General features: G+C 37.4%; 1 protein-coding gene across 6 annotated transcripts in view; it reads right to left on the minus strand.

The window, feature by feature from the left end:
• The window catches only part of ST7 (suppression of tumorigenicity 7), a 252,485-nt gene that overhangs the window by 95,097 nt on the left and 132,131 nt on the right, over positions 1-25,257 (minus strand). For all 6 annotated transcript variants that reach the window (XM_065939229.1, XM_065939231.1, XM_065939228.1 and 3 more), the window contains exons 2-6: positions 22,895-22,977; positions 12,467-12,626; positions 3,466-3,520; positions 2,730-2,845; positions 2,030-2,105 (exon numbers count right to left, since the gene is read on the minus strand). In XM_065939229.1, the coding sequence (XP_065795301.1) occupies positions 2,030-2,105; positions 2,730-2,845; positions 3,466-3,520; positions 12,467-12,626; positions 22,895-22,977 (490 nt within the window). The remainder of the gene's footprint in view (positions 1-2,029; positions 2,106-2,729; positions 2,846-3,465; positions 3,521-12,466; positions 12,627-22,894; positions 22,978-25,257) is intronic.

Here is a 25,257-nt window from a genome sequence, read left to right on the forward strand (position 1 = left end):
AGGATAGTAAAAGAAGGTAAGGTGGACTTCAAAAAATTCAAAGAAAAGAGGCATGATTCAATGGCATGAGACGCAGAAGGCAAATGGTTTAAGAGAGTTGGCAGCTTCCAAATGTCTAATCATAACTGCAATCACGAATGATCCTCTCAGGAAGAAAAGAGGGGTGACAAGTAACCACTATGACTGCACAGAGGTCGCTGACAAGATCATATTTTTAAAGGCCATGTAAAAAAAGAAGGAAAGAGGGCATGTGATGAAGGGCTATAAGAGAGTGAAATGAGCTTATAAGAATAACGTTAGGAGAGCTGCAACTTCACATTAGCTGAAGCTCACAAAACAAAACAAAAGCAAAACAAAAAATGCTAAAGACAACCATCTATTCCCTGTTTTCATATTATGTTTAAGGCCCTGTAACCACCCCAACTTCTCCAAAACCATGACAATATAAATAAGCAAAAAAGACAAACAACACAACAACGTCAAAACGAGGAAAGTTTATAGTTAGTAGCAACAGATAATAAAAAGAAAACAAAACTCTCTAACTCCTATTTTCTTCCTGGTTTCTCCATCAGGAAGAATGATTGTCAGGCTGACAAAGGGAGAAGAAATTAAACTCTAAAATGAATTAAAAGATGTAAGATAGCACATAACTGATCTATGCTAGATGAATTACTATACTGGGATGGGCAAATCCCAGAAAGTCAACAGATCTTGTAGGCAGCCCACGGAATTGCTCTCTGTGGATTGTTAAGAAATCACAAACAATGGAGAGGTACTAGAAGATGAAATGACAAATATAGTAAAAATGTTCAAAAGGGGGAAGAAGGCAGGCTTCCCAAACTACAGAACAATTTGGTTCTGATTTGGAAAGATATTCTAATGGATTATTAAAGGGATAGTTTCTAGGCATTTTAAAAAGAAAGTAGTGAATGCTGGAAGCTAGCTTAAATTCACTAAGAATAAATAAATCAGGCTGTGTTAACCTAATGTACCCTAATGGATTTACTGCACATTAAAGATCCATAGCTACAACTGGTATCTCAAAATGCAGAAATATAGGCTGAATCATGGTGTAACTAGGTGGCTTAGTAATTGGTTGTACAATAAAACCCAAAGAATGATGATTCATGAAAACATGACTCCAGAGAATGATTTCTACATGTAGGGTCACCGGGCTCTTTCCCTGGTCCTGTCACTTTTATCAGAAACATGGATGACACATAGAAAGCAGGCATATCAAATCTGTAGATGACAAGAAACTGGAAAATAAATATGTTGCATGACAGAATCAGAAACCAAATAGATCAACAGGTTACACTGGCAGGATTTCCAATTCTCAAGTGAATCTTTTCACTAAGACCTCTGAAGATTCTGTACCCTTCTTCAGAAAAATCATAAAATAGTTTAACAATGACCACTTGGCAGGGAGAGTGTTGAGGTGATTCAAGCACCAGATGGGTGTTTGAGTTACATGACCTTTAAGGCCTCTGCCAACCCTGAGCTTTTATGACTCCAGTTTTAAGAATCTCTCATTTTCTGAGATCTCCAGACGAGAGTTTCCAGCCTCCCTTGGTGACCCACAGAATGTTTAACAACACTAAGGACATCATTTCCTCCTTGTCTTGATCTTGAAATACTTTGAAAGTGTTAATTTCTTCACTTTATGTTTTTACTATGTTTCCCCCTCAGCAGAAGTTCTACTTAGAAAATCTGATGGCACAAATGAGCATTGTATGTCTGGAAAAATGTCCCTGTCATAATGTGTTAGGTGTGAAAGCACTGTATTTATTTTATGTCCACACAGTATTCCACAGCTAGCCCTTAAATGATTTAATTTAGGACCATAGCAAAGCCACTAAATTGTTCTCTAAAATGACTAAAACTACCTTCACATGGATATCCTTTAAATTTTTTTTAAATAAATTAATGCCCCCAGAATAATCCTTAAGTTCAAATACATAGTTTAGTGTAAGTATCCCATGAATGGCAACTGAAAACACTCAGCAAAGCAAGATTTTCCCCCACTTACTCATTTATCTCTAAGGCTTCGTGGGCAGCAGAAATCCTAGCTTGGGGGTTTCTCTCTCTCCAGGCTTTCTGCATTACTATTTTAGAAAAAGAGAGAAGAAGAAGTCAGTATATACTCAGGAAGATTCAGTACAAGAGCTAAATTAATAGCTTTCCTCTTGAATTACAAGAGTTCACTTACCAAGTGGGTTAGCCCAAAACTCTAAAGTCACATAAATACATTCTAATTTGCTATTCCATTGTCCTTCAACAGCTGATATAAAATCTTTCTTAGGATCATAAAACTAGAGACCTAATATCTTATATACTAACCCATAGTCTATAATCATAGAGACTTAATTAAGATTTCTTAATCTGGGAGACATGACAGTTCATTCTGTCTCAACCAAGGATTTAGTTAGCTTCATATAAGAGCTATACTTCTTAAAAGTAAGTAAATCCAACTTTGGTATATGTTTTAAAAATAACATTTTCAATTATAATGAGAGGACTCATGTCTATAATAACACTTCATGGCAATGAAGCCAATAAAGTAAGCTTTATTTAAGTAGCAACTTTCTAGGTCTTACTGGTCAATCTCCAATTTAATATTTTATTCATCAGGGTTTTTGTAGAGCAGACATTCTAGAAGTAGTAACCTTGATCTCTAAAACAAACCAAAAGCCCTCCCACTCAGTAACCATCTAAAGGATTTTCCATACTTGCATCTGCAGGACGCAGATGGTCGGAGTCACAGGTAAAGAAGGTCTGGTGGTCCTGGGCAGAGAGATTCATGTCATAGTAAGTCAGAGGCTCTCGTCCAGTCACCCAAGTGTACCTGTAAAAGAGAAGTAAGACGATCAGACACTTCTGAGAGAGGAAAGCAAGACCTACAAAATATTAAGCTGCATAGGTGTTGAACTATAACCCATTAACTAAGTACTACTGCCAATATTAAGAACAAAATAATCATGCTAGTCTCATTTGAGGAAGTATATCAGCAGAAAAAAGTTTAAAAATTCTGCTATATTTTTGTCTTAAAATTTTAGTAGCACTAGCTAGTGAAAACCTTCCCTAATTAGTATTATGAATAGAGATTTCCCCAAAGCTATGAAAATTCTGATTTGCCTACTTACTCTACAAAATTAAATTCTAACATTACTTCTGGGGCACCTTTATAACCATGTTCCAGGTAAGCTACAAAATATTTTGACTTTATAATATATAATGAAAAAAATAACTAATAGAAAAATCTCTAAAAACAACAGGTTTGTATGTTTTCCTAAGTTCAAAGCTAAAATATTTATAAAACAGGAAAATCAAAATATTTGAGCATCAAAAAATGGAAGTACTAAACAGACTGTTAAATGACCCCTAAATGAACCTGCAAAAACATCTACTGCTGTCTTTGCTCTCTGAACTAGACCCATTAATTTCCCAAGCTGTCAAAATGCTTACCGATTATATTCAGCACCCCTAAATAAATTAAGTGGATTTCGCCATACTTTGCATTCTGCAACAAAGAGAATGTGAAAATGTTACACATAAGTTCAGAGACACTACAAGCTAATTAATTCAGCAAAACACCCTTCCTGGCCATTTGATAAGATAATTTTATTTTCTATCTTCTACATGGGAAGCAATGTGGAAAAACTCTGGGTAGTTAATCAGGAAATGTAGTTCAGGCACCAGGACTTTGGAAAGTTTCACTTAATCTCTCTGGACTGAAGTTTCCTCATTTGTTAAATCAAGGCAAATGCCAAAATTAGCTAGTTCATAACTTCCATAGTCACTTCAAGAGATCAAAATACATTCTATAAATTTATTTCTAAATGATAGGTAGAGGTAAAACTACTTTCTACAACTCTAAAATATATCTTACAATGTCTACCTATGTAACAAGCTACATTTAAGCTCCAGAGTACAATGTGCAAAGAACCTCGGGCTCTTAATTAGGGCCTATGTTAATATTGATTTTGTGATAATTCACCATGTTGCTTTTATACTGCTGGAAAGGAGTGGCAAGAAAATTAATACTAAAGCTACCATCACTGTAGGGAAAAATGTTATGAAAAAAATTGTTTTCATATACTTTACCATGGTTTACTTATGCAGAAAAAGGTAATTAATCATCGTACTAATATCATAATGTTAACATGTACTAATAGATTATACATTTTGTTATACAAGAACCACAGGCAGAACCATAGGGCTTTAATTTAGAAAAGTAAACCATTAGCTTTTTGAGAGAGTTATAGTAAATCTGTGACTAATAAGCTGCAATTCTTTTAAAACAGTCTATGATTAAGACTTTCTACTGATTCAGAATGCTATTAATATTTCTTTGGATGAATAACTTTTTATTAGAAAATAAAATAAGTTAACAGTATTTAAAAGTCCATGTGTGCCGTCAGCCAAAAAAACACACCCAAAGACACAGACACACAAAAGTGAGCAATTATTGCAGAAATTGAAAGAACATTAAAGGCCATGAATGATTCATTAAGACTCTACCCTCAGTCCTGTTACATTCAACATCCATCCATCCATTCATTCATCTATCCATCCATCCAATATATGAATACATTAACTGAGCACTCAGTGGGTGAAACAAATGCATAAACCATGGGTTACAATACAGCGTGAAAATGGAGGAAAACATAACGCACTAAGGGAACACCATGTGCAATCTCAATACATTTTTTAAAAACAGCAAATGAAAGGTGTACACATAATAGGAAGTCATGTTCTTATTTTTTTAAAAATAAATTTATCTTTAAATTAGGGCAAGATCCCACCTGAAATTTACTTTATGTTTGGAAACAATGGTCCTAAATTTTTTGTCACTTAGCTTAACTTGCCATTTAAGAAATGATCTTTGCTCAGTTAGTTTGGCATTATTGAGTGTTGTTCTTGAGAAACTGAAATTTGGTGGCTGTCATTTCATATGCCACTAATTAGAAAATTACACTTCCCTTAAGTAAATACTTTTTTTCCAGACATGAAGCTCCTTAGTGGGGTCACTAACGTACTTCAAATTGTTGCTTGAAACAACTGGTGAGCCAAACAACCATGATCTCAGTACTTATGGCTTCTATGGCTCTGAGGTCCCCTCCCAATCTCTCCTAAGATGATGTCTTTTAAGATTCCAAATGCTCTTCTTAAATCTTCTGAAAGCTTCATGAATATTACAAGGTTTGTATTTAATATATAATAAACAGGCATACAAATCTGTATTCAATGATGGTCATTTCTAACATTATTTACAATAAATAGGGACATTTGTAGAAGCCTCTCCCCTAACAAATTTCATCTGAAATATCAGTAAAAATTTATGGCAAAAATTTTGTCTCCATCAAAGACATGATATTGCTTGGGAGGATAAGTGCTATTCAAATATCAGTTGACAAATTATAAAAAAAATTATCTTTCATTAAAATTTTAACTCTATTAAGCATTGGATGCAAATGAAATTATTTCTAAATAAAAATAACCCCAAAGAGAAAGGGTGTGTATAATTAAAGCTTTACTTAGCAGTATTTAAAGATGCCATCTTTATTTAGGAAGTGCCAAGGTATAGCCAGCAGGGGGTGCTGCAAACATTTTGAAATGTTTTTATGACTTCAAAAGTACTGATCTTAAAAAAAAAATCGTTACTATTAGTGTCATACGTATGGTCTGTATGCAGTTTCTTCAGCTACTTCTAAAACTTAGAAATTAGTGTATGAGCAACTGTAACAGATGTTAAATGTTCTGAATGAGAACGAACATGATGAAGAAATATGTAAGAAATGTCTTCATGAGCTGTATCCTTCAAGTTGAGGGTGCGGAGAAGGTACAATTTTCTTTTAAGAAATATGCAATCTAGAGGCCTAATATGAACACATGTAAAATTTCACTTCAAATTAGCTTATAGCTACATTTGTTTCTTTTTTGCTGCTATGTTTCATGATTTTATCTTTACTACAAAAACTCTCTTTGTCTGGAATCATTCTAGGGAACATACCCCATAAATTTCTGATGGTTTCATGATATAGACAAAGGTTGTAACTGCCAAAATTATCATAATATGAAGATTTAAGTCAAGAAATTAAACTCAGGTCTTCAGCAGATAAAAGATACAAGTTAAGATAAGTAAGATACAAGGTTTGTATTTAACATATAATACAAAAAAAATAAATTTTCCCTACCACAACTTTCCATCTCAGTGGATACTTATTTCCTGCCTCTTTATATTCCCCCAGAACGCGCCCCCGCCCCGCCCCAGTCACTGGCTGAACTAAGGGGTTTAAGCACGAATAGAATGGCTATTATGCCTTAGTCTTGTAGGAAGTCCTAGGTCCCCCCGCCCCAAAAGATACATTTTATGACCTAGACACACTTATACATTGGTAGAAAAAGAAAAAGGTACCAAACTACTATCTGGTATCCATATGAAGAAGTTCTTATAAAAGGAATAAATATACTGAGAGAACCATAGACTTTCCCTTGATCACAGTCCTCAAGTAAAAAGAGAACTTAATTCTTGGAAAAACCAAAAGTCATAGGGCTTTTAATCATTATATGGAAGAAAATATTTTTCTATATCTAATTTTTTTTAACTCTGGAAACTTTTTTATCCTAAAATTAAAAATATAGACATAGAAAGAATCCTCACTCCTAGGACTTTCAAATATATAACGAATTTATAGTCTAGGAAGATGTACTATACCGAAATTTACCACCTCGTCCCTGGATCCAAAATGTAATGATGACAGTAATACCATTATAGTACAAAGAGCAGCAATAGCAACTTTGTCATAGCTATAAGCTTTTCTATAAAAAAGCTTAAAGTTCAAGTCATCTATATTCCTTACATAAGCTAGTGAGGGTCACAGAGTAGTCCCTTTTTATATAAGTAAAGGGTAAAGCATAGAAAAGCTACATAATTTCCCCAAGGAAAAGTAAGTGAGATTAAGAACTGGTATCCAGCCTGCCTAACAATATATAACAGACCTGTTACCCTGCAACATCATATTTTAAAAATCCTGTGACTTCACCAATTACATTTTCTACTAGAGAAACAGTTTTGGAACTCCTCTAGGGAAATATTAGGCACTCGAAAATAATACTTTAAAATATTTTATTTCCAAAGTACAACAGAAAAGGGCTCTAAATAATGTTTCATCAGATATATTATGACAACCAAGATAACCTCAAGTTAGTCAATTTCTAACATGTGATTCTGCATTTATTTATTAGCTTTGCTATATCAGAAATGAATACTCAGTGAATACAAGTCCATCTTAAGCAATCATTAAGAATAACAAAATATCCACTTTCTTAAATAATTAAGCTTTAACTGTTTTCATAACTTTTTAAAATAATTATTTTGAAAAGATTACTAGAAGTAAAGGCACAAAGTATTAATAATATATAGGTAGCTTCCAATTCAACAAATATATTACCCTTTCAAATTCTTTTATGGAATGAGAAAAGGTACAAATAATTATGAGTTTTAAGATCATTTTTATTGACCTGCTTCACTCAAGACAGTGTACAACTTTCTTTAAGAATATTGCTAAAATGGCTAACCTCTGTGTCTCTCATACATTTCTCATTCGTTGGTCATTTCTGATCTAAGTCAATCAATTCTATCAAATAATATGAAGACCATAAAATATTTATTAAGTAGATATTCACCAGGAGCCAAACGTGTTTTTGAGGAATTTTCACCAGTCAACTGGAGAGCTAATCTATCCTAGAACACACATTTTTAATGGCAAAAGACTTAAAAAGATGTAATAAGCATTGCCTAAGAGAATAATTTTCAACACTTAAATAGATTTTGGCAAGTATAAACTGACTTTCCCCTGATTGAGGCTATTAAAGAGCAATTCTAAAGGCCCTGGACATAGAGCAACTTGAAATTTTACTAACGGATATATTTGAAATGCAAGCTCTGAAAGGCCTGGTATTAGGATATATATTTACAATCTATGAGTTTCTTCATCTCCATTGCTTTTCTTTAATTTGTTACCTGTATTAAACCAGTGCTTGAACTGCCTCTAGTGATGTAATGAACCTTAATTGAGAATTCCAGGTGAAATTCCTAATAAAAGTTTTATATAAAAATGGATATGATATGGGCTTCCCTAGCGGCTCAGTGGTAAAGAATCCACCTGCCAACTCAAGAGAAACAGGTTCAATCCCTGGGTTGGGAAAATCTCCTGGAGAAGAAAATGGCAGCTCAATCCAGTGTTCTTGTCTGGAGAATCCCATGGACAGAGGAGCATGGCGGGTTACAGTCCACAGGGTCAAAAAAAGATATGATATATATTTATCTTAAATAAAGTGAGATTAAAATGAGATGACTTGCAACAGTATGCCAAATGACTATAACCAGAGTTTGTCTAAAGATCCAGTTCTATGCAAGAGGCTATTAATGTGTCTCAGAGAATTTAAACTTGACTTTGACAAGGATAATTCTTATGTGACGGAGCACCCTGCACTTTTGTAAATATCTTGAAGAAGGTGAACACTGCAAACTTTGTCTTTGTGGCATCTTATTTGAGAACAGGGAAAATTATCAAACAGATATTCCCATAAACCCAAATTCAGAATGTTCTTAGACCCTGAGAATCCCTTCCCTTAAGATAGGGAGAAGGTGGACACATTTTAAATCCCTATGCATCATCAGTTTATAACTTAGGCTGAATTAAGCAATGGCAGCAAGAGTAAGTGTAAATACACACTGGATGCCATTAATAATTTTTATATTGAATGCATGTTAAAATGAAAATATTTAGACTTATTTGGTTAAAGAAAATACACATTTCACTGTACATTTTTATTATTTTCATATGATTATTAAAAATGCTAAAAGTTACACTCGTAGTTAGCATTATATTTCCATGAGACAGTGCTCACTTAGAGACTTAGTTGTGTCTAAGCACTTCTGTGCAGCTAGGTCACTTGGAAAAAGGATGAAAGTAAACCATCTGAATTTATTCAAAAGCACATGTCAAATCATGAAAGAGGAGACAGGAGTAAATATATTCAGCTTTCCTTTGTATAATTCTGATCACAGGTTATTAATTATGCTATTAGATGTAATGAATTTTAAAAATGGCTACAGGAAACATGGTGATATGGAAAATACATCAGCAGGTTTTATCAGAAATTGTGTCTTTGTGACAAAAATAGCCATTTAGCTCCCAAATAAATCGAGACAAGTGAAATGTCACAAATGCTAACCTAAGCCAAGCAATCAGAAATTTGGCTAGATTAAGAAGCTGAATTACTAATTACATGTTTCTGCTCTGGTCCATAAATAAAGATCGCTGCAAATTTTGAGGGGATTTGCACTTGGGCCAATTTACACAGATCCAAATGTTAAACAGCATATGAACAGTCTGTCCTATAACAATCACTTCCCATTTCTCCACTGCAAATTATTCTTAGGTAGGCCAGGTCTTTCAGCCTTTAATAAAACAAATGATTCTTTAAGGAAAGAGCTATACTATGAGTTTTTATATAGTTCAATGTTTATATAAATAGTATTCTCTGTTTTAGCTTTCAGAATGATTTTTTTCAAATAAAGAATATATTTAACTGACTTTGCCAATGTTCATGGGACTTGGTTAGCCATGTTTATTTCCTATAATATTCAGCCAAGAAATGTCTTATGGTGATTCTTTTATTAAAGCAATAGTAATTTTATTACTATTAAGGCAGTATAAATTTTGAAACAAATTCCTCCATTTCAATAAAATATATTAATTACTCTCAGCTTTGGATCTTCTTTTTCCTTTATACTTAGCTGAAACCAAGACAATGAAGTAGACAATCATTAAGTGTAGAGCTATAGAGAGACAACATACTTTCATATTATAGCATTTTTCTTGTTCAAAAATAAAAATCACCACAAGGAAAGAGAAGTGAGAAATGGTATTAGTCCCATGTTACCTGGCATTTCCATACCAACATACATGTGTGTTGAGTTGAGTTAGTGAAACAGTAGAAACCCAAATATCAAGGAGAAGTGGGCTGAGGGAGCCCTAAACCACTAGGACAAATTAATTTCTGTTTTCCTAAACGTAATTATTTGAATGCTGTTATGAAATCAGATCTTAAATGCTGTAAATGTTACAGGAGATGAATAGAAATATTGAATGCATAGTAGTAGACATAGCCAATACTAGAGGAAGAGAACTAATAATAATACTCAAAAGCTCAATCTTAGTGAGGTAAAAAACTCAGTACAATTAAAACTGGGAATTTCCATGATCATTATTGTAGAATGTATTTTTATAAAGGACTGTAATTTTCCCTTTAAAAGCTGCTATACAAGTGCTAAGAGTAGCATCAAGATTTATATAATGCATAAGGTTTGTTCAAGGCACCCACAGAGAGAGAAAGTAACAGTGACAATAAGGAGAATATAAACTCTTTGTCACATGAAGGAATGATGTCAAGAGATTTAAATTGGGTAGAAAGAATTTTAATGAAAATAAAAACACATTCACAATAAAAATGTCCTTAAATGAGGCTGCTTTCTGTGTTCAATCTATTAATTTTCTACAATGTTCTGTGTCATCCGAAGACTACAGTAACTTGGGTCAGACAGAGTACATTTAACCTGCAGGGTTCCAACAGATGCAAAGTGATGGTGATTATCCACAACTGCTTATGTGATAATGACTGTAGGATCAAGATTCCTCATTAGAATAATATGCCACCCATGTACAAATAGTTGGCCAACAGAGTATTTCACTTTGCTCAGATCTCTTTCTGTTTCTTTCACAAAATGGATGAGTTTATAAAGTCCCAGACAATTTTGTTACCTCAGTGGTACCATCTCTCACACATGTACCCTTTAGAATGAAACAGAGGTGAAATAGAGGTGCCCATTACCATGGTGGGCTGGCAAAGGGTATATTATTAATAAAAGAGCATTGAATCAACATCAGGTATAGTATATACACATAAATATATATGTACGTGTGTGTGTGCACGTGCGTATGTGCTGTGTGCCCAGTTGCTCATTCATGTCTGACTCTGTGATCTCATGAACTAGAGGCCACTGGGCTCCTCTGTCCATGAGATTTCACTGACAAGAATAGTGGAGTGGGTTGCCAGGCCCTCCTCCAGGGGATCTTCCCAACCCAGGGATCAAACTCGAGCCTCTTGCACCTCCAACATTGGCAGGCAGGTTCTTTACCCAGAGCCACCTGGGAAGCCCCCACATACACATATACACATAGTTGTTGTATAGTCCCAAGTCGTGTCTGACTCTTGTGCAACCCCCTGAACTGTAGCCCACTAGGTTCCTCTGTTCATGGGATTTTCCAGGCAAGAATATTGGAGTGGGTTGCCATCTCCTTCTCCATATACATACACACACACACACACACACACACACACATATACACACAACACTCATTGATGTCTATCACCTAGCTAGACAGTTATGAAATATGGACTGAGTTATTTTAGGAGGAAAGAAACAAAGATCTAACTTAGTTCTTTTATCTCCTCTTCACCCTTCAAGTCTCAGAACTGGTACCATCTCCTTCAAGAAGCAAACTTCTTCCCCCAGTTCGGACTGGGATCCCCTCCTTTGTGCTCTGTACGGTTGCATGTTTTCCTCATATAATCACAGCACTAAACACTCTGTTTCCTTCAACAGACACAAGAGTTTGATGGGGGCAAGGACTCTGGCATTATTTTTAAACCATAATATTCATATGAACCAGGCCAAGTTCACATTAGAGATTTAGGAAATGTTTACTGAATTGATGAAGAGACCAATCTAGGAAATTATATTCATCCCTCTTCTTTTATGAGGGGAGAAATTACAGGGAGGCCTGTATTTCCCGTGGGGTCACAAAGAGTCGGAAGCAACCGAGCACGTGCGCGTGTGAAAGATGAGCAAGCACAGACAGAGGGCAAGCAGGCCTCTGGGCAGAGGATTGTGAGAAAACACGGCATGCTCAAAAAATGAAAAGGACGGGGGAAGGACTGTGACGGAATTCAGGACTGGCAATACAGAAGCAGCTCGCGTGCATGCATGCACAGGTGCTTCAGTTGTGTCTGACTCTGCAACCCCACGGACTGTAGCCCACCAGACTCCTCTGTTCATGGGATTCTCCAGGCAAGAATACAGCAGTGACTTGCCATTTCCTCTCCAGGGAAATCTGCCCAACCCAGGGATCGAACCCAGGTCCCCTGCACTGCAGGCGGCTTCTTTACCAACTGAGCCACCAGGGAAGAAAAAGTCAAATTAAACAAAATACATATTTCCTTTACCTGGGATGCTTACACTCAACTTCTCTGGCAGAAGCTGTCAACTCCTTGGGAAAATAAATTGCATTTTTCTTTGAAGTCTAATATTTAAATAATAATATTCTTACTGTCTTATAGTCATAATAATGTCGTAAAAGTAAGTAAATATTGCAAACTGAAGGACTTTCCATACCTGAGACACTTTGCCTGTTGGAATCTGAGTCTCCGTTACTGGAATTAGAATTGTTGGAGGAATTGTTGTCAACCCCTCCCAGAAGGGGGCGCAAGTGGCTTACTGAGACTTGTTCAATGAATGACGTTCCATACTTGCGAAAATACCACCATTCAAATATCTAGAACAGAAAAATAGAAAACATGATTACGGTCCTGTTACCAGCTATAATTTTGTACATACTCATAAAATATGTTGTATCTACTAATTATACCCACCTTAAATAGTGGTTTAAACATATTTATTCCTAAAAAATTGTTTAATTCTAAAAATTAAGAAATTTAACAAAAGTAAATGCCATTTACATTTTAACTTCTCTGTGTTGTTTTATCCACTTAATACTGGCTTTTAAGGAAAATTTATATACACAGTCACGGTAAAAAAAACTTTGTTAAGAGTTGCTCATTATTACTTTCCTCCAAATTTATATAATATTGATAATAAAATCACCATAGCTGAAAAGCAATTCCAGAAATAAATACAAAGAAGCTAGTTTTAAAAGTGTGGCTTATGAAATATTCCAGTATTTGGCATTTTATATTCTGATAAAGTCATACCTGCATAAGACTTTTAAGACAGCAAAATTCCATTTAAAAAAAAACCAAAAAAAAAAACCCCAGCATCTCCTTAGAGAAATCCAGCTTTACAGGAAGAGTAATAGTTATCCCATTTCATGGACCTCTGGCACCCAACTGCTGAGATTCAGTAATGTCTGCCAACCGAGATGTGCTTTATAAACACTAGTATCTATTGTACACCTTTAACATTTGTTAGCTCACAAGCCTACCAATAATGTGCTGTTTGCAAAGAAGAAAAGAAATAACTTTCATTAAAAGAGGAAAGAAACAATGATGCTCACATGACTAGACTGAAATCAGGACTCCTAAGCAAAGGGAAAGCAAGCGACCTCTCCCAACCCCTCCCACCTGCCCCACCCCCCCTTGAACACTTTCCACCACTGTCTGACGCTGCTCTCCCCACATCCTTTCCTGGCCTCCCTGTCTAATTTTGAATCTGTTCCATAAGCAGTCACAAATCATTACAGAGAAGAAATTTAAGAATCAACTATATCCCAGAGTCTCCTAGGAACAACTTTTATAATATAGAATGTGGAAATACATAAAATTAATTACCTTTATCATTACTTATTTCACAAAAACAAGATGATGCCTCTCATCCCTTCATTTCAGTCTAAATGCCACCTCCTCAGAGCTCTTTCCTAGTTACCAGATCTACAGTCAGCTTCTCTTGCCTCTCTCAAAGCACGCTGCTTTTCTTCTTGGCAGCATTTATGACGTTTATTTAATATCTACATGTCCCACTAGAGTAAGAGTTTTGAGAGAGTAGAAAACATGTTTTGCTCATGATTGTATATCCAGGATTTGATAAATACTTAATGAATGAATGCAAAAAACAAGTAATATATAATCAATGAAGCCAAAAATTTGTTCTTTGAAAAAATCAACAAAAGAGACAAAACCTTTAGCTAGACTGGCCTCCCGAAAGAGAGGACTTAATGTTTTTAATGCATGAAAGAAGGGAAAAGTTAAGTTCTTTGTAATAGACTTTGGGCTATCATTTAAAAATTGTTATTTCTCTATTTTGTTCTACTAAAAATTCCTTTAAAAGACAGAAAGAACATCTACAAATGACCAGAAGGAACTATCAATCAAACCAAATGTTTGCAATCCTATAACAGGACAACCTGATTTAATGCCAAGGAGTTACCCCTTCTGACTCTATGAATTTTCACATGTTAAGACATTTAAGTAAGCTGACTGGACAGACAAGGAGAATATGATGTAAAAGGGATAGGACTAGTCTATAATGTAGGAATAGGAGGAATAAGTGATGTTGTTTGAAGAAAGAACAGCATTCAAGAATGGTAAATTTACGAACCATAGATCCAGAAGGGACTTTGTAACCTCAAGTGAGTTATTTTATCTATTTTAGTATCAGTTTCTTCAACTATAAAGTGAAAATCACATTTGTTATTTATCCTTGAGTGTCCTTAATTTCACACTCATGTAAATCACGCAGATTCAAACCCCATGTAAAAGACTTAGTTCAGTGCTTGCTGCATAGCTGGTTCTCGAAAGAACAGCAAAGCTATTATTTATCACACTGGTGCTGTGCATACCTCCCCTAGGCAGCACAGCTCACACACCCCTCTTGTTACTCGACAGTTTAGGCTAATACAGCATATTGTCTGCTACTAAATGGTTGGCTGAAAGGCCTGGTAATCATTGTGAAAAAGGAGGCTGCTCACCATTTGGTCCTGACCACCCAAAAAAAAAAAAAAAAATTTTTGGCTTTGTCTTTATTGAAGAGAAGGCAGGCTCCAAAGGACCCAGAACAGCGGTCACAGAACTGGCAATGGCTCTCAATCACTTGTGGGAAAGAGCTTTCTTTGCCCCAAGACTCTGCTTTTTATATTCTGCGGCTTGGGCACCTGCCAGGCCTTCACTGATTCAGCAGCACAGCACTGAGCGCTCCGAAACAAGCATAGGCTGCGCTCCGGGGTCACAGAGCACAGACAGGGCCCCTGACACTACCGCTCCACGCCACAGGCCCACAATGCCTCTCTCTCACACAAAACCCCACTTTGGGACTCTCTAGGATTTCTCCGTGTATCTAGTCGAATCAGAGAACCCCAGCACTAAAAGGAACCCTCAAGGCCCATGAACTGTTTCATTTAGAATGCATGAGGGCTACATGTTAAGGCAGTCCAAAGTCACAAAGCTAACTCAGTCGCTATTTAACCTGAAGCCTCAGTTCTTGTGCCACTAATCTTACTAGGGCCCTAAAACAAGACATCTTTTTATAAATCTCTTGCTCATTTTAACAGATTTTACCTGTCATTTTCCTTTTCAAATCTTCACTTCCAAATGCCCTCCTATTCTACTGTCTCTTTGCCTTCTTAGCTATCAAATGTAATCCAGAAGTCTATCAAATGGAACTGGATAATACATCCCAAGGTATAAATGCTTCATATTAATGGGAATATTTGCATTATAATAGGAGACAGACCTTCCACCCAGTATTTCTAACGCAAAAATAATAGATTTTAGTGAAGACTGGGTTATTCATGCAGCTGTTTGGAAGGCAGGGTCTTCTCAAGCCTGTCCTATTACAGCTGTAGATGTAGCTTCTTACTCAGTTCAGACCTTTACACTGGTGCCTACAATACCATGGGCAGGTACTCCAACATGAATTAAAAGAACAGCTACCAAAAGGAAGTGGGACAGAACTTAAAGCCTTCTTAAACTTCAAACCAAAACCTCTAATCTGGGGTCTTAGCACCAATGATCTGTCCGATATCCTGAAACACAGCAGGCTTGGGCCAGAACCTCACAGTATTTTTCAAAAGTTGCACAGATCCAAATGGGCAGATGGTGCTATTTAACACGCACATATCTGGTGTCACTTTGAATTATTCTCCCTGGTGCAAGACCTACAATGTAAACAGCAAAGCTCTCATAAACAAATTTAGATTTTAAAATTAGCCCTTAGACATGCCAGTAGCTTAATGGAATTGCCACTGTGGAACAAAACAGTTTTTAAATCTGACAAATACACATAAAATTAAAATATAAATCTACACATTTCATAGTCTTTTAAAATGCAATCTGCCTACACCAAGAACTATACAGATCAAGTAAGATGAGAACTGAAAAGCACCAATTAGATTTGTCATTTGGGAAGTCAATACGACCCTACCATCCTGCTGAAAGGTAAAGGCCCTAATATATTGCAAGACGCCAAGTTGTGTGCCCTAGTTGGTACTCTTGATTCTCTGGGGCTCAGTAATATAATGTGTAAAATAAAGTCACTCAGTTAATGCTGGATGGATGGATGGATGGCTGAAAACGGAATGGAGAGACAGCTGAAAGGCTGAACGGATGGATGGTAAGGGTTGGTCTAGTGACTTGTGGGGTACTGTCTAAATAAAGAGCAGGACCAATGGGAGATTTTGTGTTCATTCTGTTAGTTATAAAAAAGAGAGACCTACACATATTTGTTGGAAAGGAAAGAATCAAGTGGAACGAGAGAAACTGAAGTGCAAAAGAGTACAAGTGACCAAAAGGCAGGACACCAAGAGCCCAGGAAGAACATTTACCCTGCCTCAGAAAGGTAACTTGCCCTTTCTTCCTCTAAGACAGGATGAATGGGCACCATGAGTGCACAGACACATCCTATTTGGGAAGCAGAGCGTGAGATGAGCCGTCTCACAGGGAAGAAGGCAGCAAACGGATGAAAAGTAGGTGACAGCGATCTTAGTGGAGATGCAGGTAAGGGTTATCGTCTGAGAATAAGGGAAGCGGGGGTGGAATTGGGAATGTGAGGATTAGAGCAATGGTTTAGATCTATACCTTGTAGGACCAAAGGGCCATTGCTATACTCAGGACCCAGATCACACTTAAAACAAAGACTCATTTGTCAGGAACCCAGTTCTCTAGGCCTTGTAACATTCTCCATTACTATCGGATCAAGGAGCCCTGCAGTTGCAGGCTAGTGGAGATTCAGGTTTGCAGTTGGCCTAAGATGCAAACACCTCATTTTCACCTGCAAGGAAGGAACAAAAGTCTGGCAAAGAGTAAACAAATAAGGCCCTTTCATCTGTCTTGCAGACCTAAAAGCTGAATCTTTCCTAAAGATGCCTAGATTCTTCCTATCCATTAAGACCTTCCCTTCTTCAATTGCATGTTTTGCATATATAACACTTCTTTCTCTTCACTTATTGGGACTTTCCTATCTTACTCAAAAATGCTTTAAAATTTTTTTTTTTAATGCTTCAAGATTTCCACAGAGAAGCACCATGATGATTCCACACCAATTCCATTAAACCCATGGGAAACACAAAGATGTCACAGACTGAAATTGGCTATGTGTTCCCCAAGGATTAAAGTAGATGGTGATATCACAAGATAGATACAGCTATGGTAGAGACTGAAGAGGAAATATGAAACTCTGGCAGTCTACTCTCAAATAAACTGCAAAATTGACACCTGCTCTAAGTCTTCAGAAATACATCTGGCGGTAAACAGATTTTTGGCAAGAGGCAATCTTCTAGGCTTACAGAAGATAAACCAAGGCAGTTGGCATGTGTTATAGTAATACCCGAAACCTTTTTAAAGTTTCCTGTTAGAATTCTCAAGTAGATCCTTTTCTCTGTACCACGGACTCTGTCAAAGTCCCTCCCAATTCCTCATGACAATTTTCTTTCTTTCTTTCTTTCTTTTTTTTTTTTTTAAACACTCCTGGCTCCTTCCTATTTTGTTTAGAAATACTGAAGAGCTATGGTACAGGACTTGGTCTTCTGCCTCCTTGACCTCAGCCAATCGCCCCAGCAGCCATCTGTTCCCCTAACCAGTTGAGGGGGATGTGTAAAGAACTTGTCTTCATGTCCTTCCACTTCCATTCCAGGCCTCCTACTGCCAAGACTTCAAGAAAATAAAAAAGACAGAGAACTGAGGTTCTCTTCAAGGTCAACAGCCAGTGATTCATCCCCACCTCAGTGTCTGCATTGCAGCATTAATGACTATGACCTTGACAAGAGGATCACTGTCCTGGGGTAAAGTCACCTGGCGACCACTGACAACTGGAAGATGTGAGCCTTTGCCATGATGCCCAAAGCTCTGTCAGCTAATCCTGGGGGCTAGCTTTCTTCCAGGGATTCTGACTTGGTTAGTCTGGAGTGGTATTCAGAATCCATCACTTTAAACAAGCTCCCAGATAATTCCCAGACACAGTCGGTTAATTCATTTGCTTACTGAATCTATGTGCATTCAACAAATATTTAAGAATTAGCAAGGCATTACACAGATATATTTTCAACCTATATGATGCTTCCATCACAGAGAGGATATGACCATAAATGTCATAAATGAAATTATAAATTGTGGTAAGTGATGCTTTATGTTCTAGACTAACCAAATCTGACCTAAGCCACAGCTGATTGGAAAAAGTTTCCTCCAGAGATGTTTATAGTCTCTCTGCCTCCCTCTTTCCTTTTTCTTTCCCTTTTCTTCTTTTTGCTTTCTTATCTACCTGGTTCACTTCTGTGGGTCTGTTAAAAGGAACACATCACCCACTAGACACTGCTGCAACCCATCTTCCTATTCAACACATTTATGAGATACACAATGATGCTGGGAAAAAGCAGTGAAAATTTAATCTTCCTTATACTGTTACCTAGCAAGGTGACCTGACAAGTCATAGGTTTTCTGGATGCCTATTCTTAGGTTTTTACTGACTTAAACTGGATAACTTCTGAGGGTTCCTTCCTCTAGCCCTGCAATTGCATTATTTTCAAGTCAAGTGGAGGTCAAGATTTTAGATGAATGAAAAAGAGTTGAAAGGAGCCATGACAATCTTCTAGTCCCACTCCCTTACTTTTAAACAGGAGGGGACAGAGGGCATGGTCAGACAGATTCAAATTCAAATCCCACCATCTGTCTGTCATATGTATTCTTGGCAAAATTATGTAAATTTTGTGTCGGTTTACACTCAGCAAGCTGGCTTAAAACTCAACATTCAAAAAACGAAAATCATGGGATCCGGTCCCATCACTTCATGGCAAATTGATGGGGAAACAATGGAAACAATGACAGAGTTAATTTTCCTGGGCTCCAAAATCACTTGTGGATGGTACTGCAGTCATGAAATTAAAAGACACTTCCTCCTTGGAAGAAAAGCTATGACAAATGTAGATAGCATATTAAAAAGCAGAGACATCACTTTGCCTACAAAGGTTTGTACAGTAAAAGCTATGGTTTTTCTAATAGTCATGTATGGATGTGAGAGCTGGACAATAAAAATGACCATGTGCCAAAGAATTGATGCTTTTGAACTGTGGTGCTGGAGAAGACTCTTGATAGCCCCTTGGACTACAAGAAGATCAAACCAGTCAATCCTACAGGAAACCAACCCTGAATATTCATTGAAAGGACTGATGCTGAAGCTGAAGCTCCAATACTTGGGCCATCTGATGCAAAGAGTTGACGTATTGGAAAAGACCCTGATGCTGGGAAAGACTGAAGGCAGGAGGAGAAGGGGATGACAGAGGATGAGACGGCTGGATGGCATCACCAACTCAATGGACATGAGTCTGAGCAAACTGCAGAAGATGGTGAAGGACAGGGAAGCCTGGTGTGCTGCAGTCCATGGTGTTGCAAAGAGTTGGACATGACTGAGTGACTGAACAACAACAAAAATATTCAACAGCAGAGAGGCACTGGCTATATCAACCACTTAGAATTTCAATAAAGTTAATATCAGAATTCACTTAGAATTAAATGAAATAATATATTCAAAGTGCTTAAAACAGTACCTGGCATAGAGTTGAAAACACAACAAAAGGCCCTTTATTTACAACTGATTCCTGTCTAATTATTATCTCTTCTTTCACCTTCCTGAAAACTATTGTTTTACACTGGATCCCTGAATTAACTCTTTTATTTACTATTTTAATTTTCTTTTTTATTCTTGATTCTCATTTTTAAAAATTATGCTTTGGCTGCCTTTTCCCACACCCCTCTGTTGAACATACATGCATAACCTGCAGGCATAGGAGCAGCTTTAACACATTACTGGGGACACAGGGGTATATTATAAATGTCAGTATGGCAGCATTTCTCATTCTACCAACATTTTCAGAAATTAAGGGGAACATTTTCTCCACATATCTACCTTACTATTCTCAAAAGCAAGAATAAAACCCAAAAATGTTTTCCATAGAAATAAACATCACCCACAGAGGCCACGTCAAGCAGATTGGGCCTGTCCTTCCTAGAGCAGATAAAAGACTACTTGGTGGGTGTGGACTGTGGTAACAGGTGCGGTTCCTGCGGCTGGAACTGGGCTGAGATGAGAAGTATTGTGACAAGTGGGTAGAGGGGCAGCGTGGAGTTCAGCAAGGATAGAGGTGCCTGGATGGGGTATGGGCCTGGGAACTGTAAGGGAAGAGGGAGAAGTAGGTGGTGTTAACAAACTCATTGCTGGCTTTCAACTTGTAAAATTAAGAGATGGCAGTGACATCTAGTAAAATACAGGCTGCTAAGTTCTCATTTATTTTTAAACTAGTGTAAAAGAAAGCAACATTTGCCAAACACATCTTATTTCTATGTATGTTGTTCAGTTAATTGAGTTTTCCTTCATACAGTAAAAATAGTAGGGGTTTTGTTTATTTGTGTTTAGCTCTCTTTGTCTAAGACATCACACTGGATGATAACTTCAGCCTCCAGCATAGGAATCCTGAGGTTCCCAAACAAGAAATTTCCTCAGGGGCAGCCCTGCAGCTTCTGTGTTCATCCCCCGGCTCCCTTGACATTGCTCAGGAAAGAGTAGTTAGGTAATTGTCTCTCTGGTGCCAGGAAACCGCTATGCAACTCTATGCACACGGCTATTTCGCAAAGCACCTGCTCCTTTATTCCAATGCTGCCTCTCCATGAAACGCACTTGACAGAAAGGAACAGTAGCTGAAGAGAAACCTCAGCCCAGGGTGCATTTCAAGGGCTAGCAAAGCTGCGTCCCCAAGAGTTGACAGCCCCACTGTCAACAATCTCTAAAGCAGGAGCCTAAAGCAAACGAGAGCTATTTCCACACATGGTAGTGACTTTGACCTCAGTATGAACAAAGCATTTTTAAGAAGGCCTTTCAAAATCTTCCCACATCAGAGGATTTCCTTTGCATAAAGTTTCATGTAAGTCAGGAGAACCCTCTATTTACTAAGACAGCAACAAAGCAAATATATCATAAAACAACACAGCAGTGAGCATCAGGCATCAGCAACTGCAATCCACACACAGGGAGAAAGCGTCGCCAGCCTAGGTCTGCAAAGGTGGTCATGGTCCAAGGAAACCCCTTTATTCAGAGGCAAGAAGCAGGTGGATGGAACGTCACCATCCCTACGTGAGAAGGGAAAATGACTGTTGGGCTTAGCTCACCAGAGTGAACCTCTGGAGAAGGAAATGGCAACTCACTCCAGTATTCTTGCCTGGAGAATCCCATGCACAGAGGAGCCCGGTGGACCGCAGTCCAGGGGGTCGCAAAGAGTCAGACACGACTGAACTAAGCACACATACCAGAGTGAAAGGAAACAACCTGCACGCTGGTGATTACTGTACAGGCTGGTGGACCCACACCAAGATACTGCTGCAACAAAAGTCAGGCCTGCCACTGTTCAGAAGCTAGAAAAGCAGCTGAGAACTGAACCAATAAAAGTGAAAGGCACTCAGTCAGGTCTGACTCTTTGCAACCCCATGGACTGTTGTCTGCCAGGCTCTTCTGTCCATGGGGATTCTCCAGGCAAGAATACTGGAGTGGGTAGCTGATCCCTTCTCTGGGGGATCTTCCTGACCCAGGGATCGAACCCAGGTCTCCTGCATTGCAGGCGGGTTCTTTAACGTCTGAGACACCCACTTAACCAGAGAGATGGTGAAATGAGCAATAAAAGCACAGGCTCAGGTGCAAGCCAGACTGGGTTGAAATCCTGCTCCACCATTTGCCAGATACGTGATCTAAGGCAGGTTACTTCCTATCTAACTTAGGTATTAGTAAAATGAAAACAATACTAGTAGCTACCTCATTGTATTTTTTCTTGCCCATGTCTCTATAATTAATAGTAATCACAGCATTATGTACAGAGGGGGAAAAAAACTTTCTAAAACCTCTTTATCCTCAAAGATTCTTAAAATAAATTTAACTATATTAGAATGATTCCATTAGTTTAGATGGCTCCCTTCAAGGTCACTTAAAGAAAATTACTGTAAGTATTATAACTTATTATACTTCACTATTTGTTTTAAAGCATAAGGCAATGGAACCAATGTGATAATGAAAATGATTATCATACTGCTTTTTGCCTATTTGGGATCTTTTTTCAAGGAAGCAATAGGGAAATATATGTAAATTTTAGAAGAAAAGGAGATGAAGGGGGGGAAGCTTAGCACTGCCACATCTATGTCAACACATTTAAAGAAACTGAGCTATATTTCTCCTGATCTTGACTATGTCCAATAATCCATTTTGAAAACAGTAATGAAGGAAAAACACTTTAGCTTAACTGAGTCACACTTGCTATAGAGTATCTCAGACATTAGAATTTGACACAGAATTACATCTTCCTTTATTTTCCATTTTGCCTACATTTTGTTTTTCCCTTCAACAAAAGTAGCATACAATTTTAAAAAAATTTCTTTTCATATATATTTTAAAAACATAATCTGGACAGTGCAAGGTTTCTATCAGGGCTCCCACCCAACATACACAGACATGCAATCACTGTAAGCTGCTGCTGTGTATTCTTGCAGAGTTTTTTCCTGCACATATATAACACATATATTAATAATCAGCACATTTTTAAATAGGAAGAATTCCACCACTTACCAAAATAAGCCCTGATATTAGTGAGGAAGTTCCTGTTAGGGCCACGTAGAACTTCGGTGTTAATGTGTTCAAAAACATGCTCACTGAAAAATAAGAAAGAGGGAGAAGAACAGGGAATGCATGAGTATATCATCAGTAAAACCAATTCTCATTTTTCTTTCTGGTGAAATCATTTGTTTCTGATGACAAGAGTTATTAGAATCATAGCCAAGTGCCATTAAAATGCTTCAGCATCACACAGGCTCTGAATACTAGGTTCAAGTTGTATATCCTAAAAGAAAACAACTACATACAAGAAAGACCAGTTTTGAAAACTATCGTTGTGAACAATTTTCATGAATTTATAGCCACCGAAGAGTCAAATCAAAGCTGGTTACTAAACTGTTAAGAGGAATGGATGGTGCCCTAATATAAAACATATCTGATGTGTGGGACCCACACATCAGAGTTTTTGATGAGCCAACAAGTGGTAGTTCAACCTTAAAACAAACAAAAATTAACTATATTAAAGATTTATTAAAGAACCTAATACTATGATCACCCCTGAAAAAGAAATGCTAGCATATATTAATTCAGTTTTTTCAACTAACTTATAAAGTTGTTAGACTGCTCATCAAAGTAATCAGATTCAGTGGAGAAAAGATGAAAACTAAACCAATAAAAATGAAAATACAGTGGTAAGACTAGCTCCTGCCACTCTGTTCAAATCAATACTACAGTAGATCTGGTTGCCCATTAAGTAAGGTCACTTACACATTTTATAAGTATATTTTAAGTCATTATTTATGCCTAGAAATGACACAAAACTTTGCAAACCAAACAACAATTGACCTAAATGGTTTTTTGCTTGCATATTCGCATTTCTTAACTGAAGTGTTTGTGGAAGGGGATCATATCCAGTCCTGTTTCAATGAAGAACATTATAAGTAGAACTTTTATGTCATTAGGGGAAAAGACTTTGGCATTTGTCCCAAACTCAGCCCAGAAAGCAAAGTCACCAACATGAACAGAGATTCCATGCTCTCTCATTCAACAAACGCTTCTCTCTGCTTATGAATGAGACTGTTGACAAAGAATGGAAGCATGTATCAGACATAGATCCCGCCCTCTAGAAGGCCAAAGTCTAGCTGGGAACAGACAAATAAACAAACAATCACCAGACGGTTTTGATAAGGGCATAGAAGGGTCCTGTGCACAGAATTTTATGAAAACACCTAAAAGGTATGCATCTCAGTCTGGGGGGTCAGGAAGACATCCAGGAGAGTAAGCAGGAGTTAACCACACCAAAGTGGGCAGGAGGAAGAAAGGAGGGCCACGCGAGCGAAGGACAGGGCCTGCTTTGAGGCCCTGAAGAAACAGCACAGCCTTCCCAGATATTTGTGGACCTTCCCAAAGGCAGAGATGTAGAAGGATGCACTGATTCCATCTTTCCTGACAATGGGCCTGGTCTCAGCAAACCCTCCTCCCCCAACACCCACTTTAATCAAACCGGTTTGAGGGACTCGTGGTCTATCATTTGCCATCACAAATCTGGACTAACAAAGTGCTCAGTCAAAAGCCACAACATGACTAAGCGGACTCCTTCAGGAAGGTAGAGGAAGGCACAGAAGGAGGGATGGGCCTAGGGCTGTAAGACAAAAGAGGTACAGTTGACATGCTGTTCTGCACTTGGCCATTAAAAAAAAACAAAACTGTGGTTTGTCACTTCTACATAACAGTCTAAATAGAAGGAGGCAGATTTCTAAAAAGATTTTAAAAAATCAAACAATTCTAGTTACAAACCTAAAGCTTGTAACTGACAGTCTGATTCTGAGGTGCCTAAAAGTCTCAAAATTCCCCTCCTCACACTATGAATGATTCAACATTTCCTTTTTCTCTTTTAAGTCACCAAAATAGACCATTCACTTCGTTATTCTGTAATTATGGACATTCACATCTGTACCATACACTTCTCAGTAAGTTTCTGGGGACACAGAATTCGATGGATTCAATCTATTTCTAAAAGAAAATGGGAAAGCACTGCTGAACTGTGAAGTGCTTTGGAAGTCCAGCCAAAAGCATAAAGCAGTGGAGAGAAAAAGATTGGCTACTGAAAAATTACTGACCCACTAGAGATAAAAGACTGAAGAACCAACTGACAAGTGAAAAAATTATGTGTTTTTAAAAGAGAGAAAAATAAACATTCTATACATTCAGTTTTACTTAAAATTATATAGCAACCATCAGAAACAATTAAAACATGCTTCGCTACTACATCCAGTTACATACACCAGAGTTGGGAGAGAGAAAGGAGGGTACTAAAAGAAATAGACAAACAGAGAATGAGAGAAGTAGAGATAGAAGCATTTATAGAGAGTGGAAGA

Source organism: Muntiacus reevesi, chromosome 6 (genome assembly GCF_963930625.1).
Source record: "Muntiacus reevesi chromosome 6, mMunRee1.1, whole genome shotgun sequence".
NCBI lineage: Eukaryota > Metazoa > Chordata > Mammalia > Artiodactyla > Cervidae > Muntiacus > Muntiacus reevesi.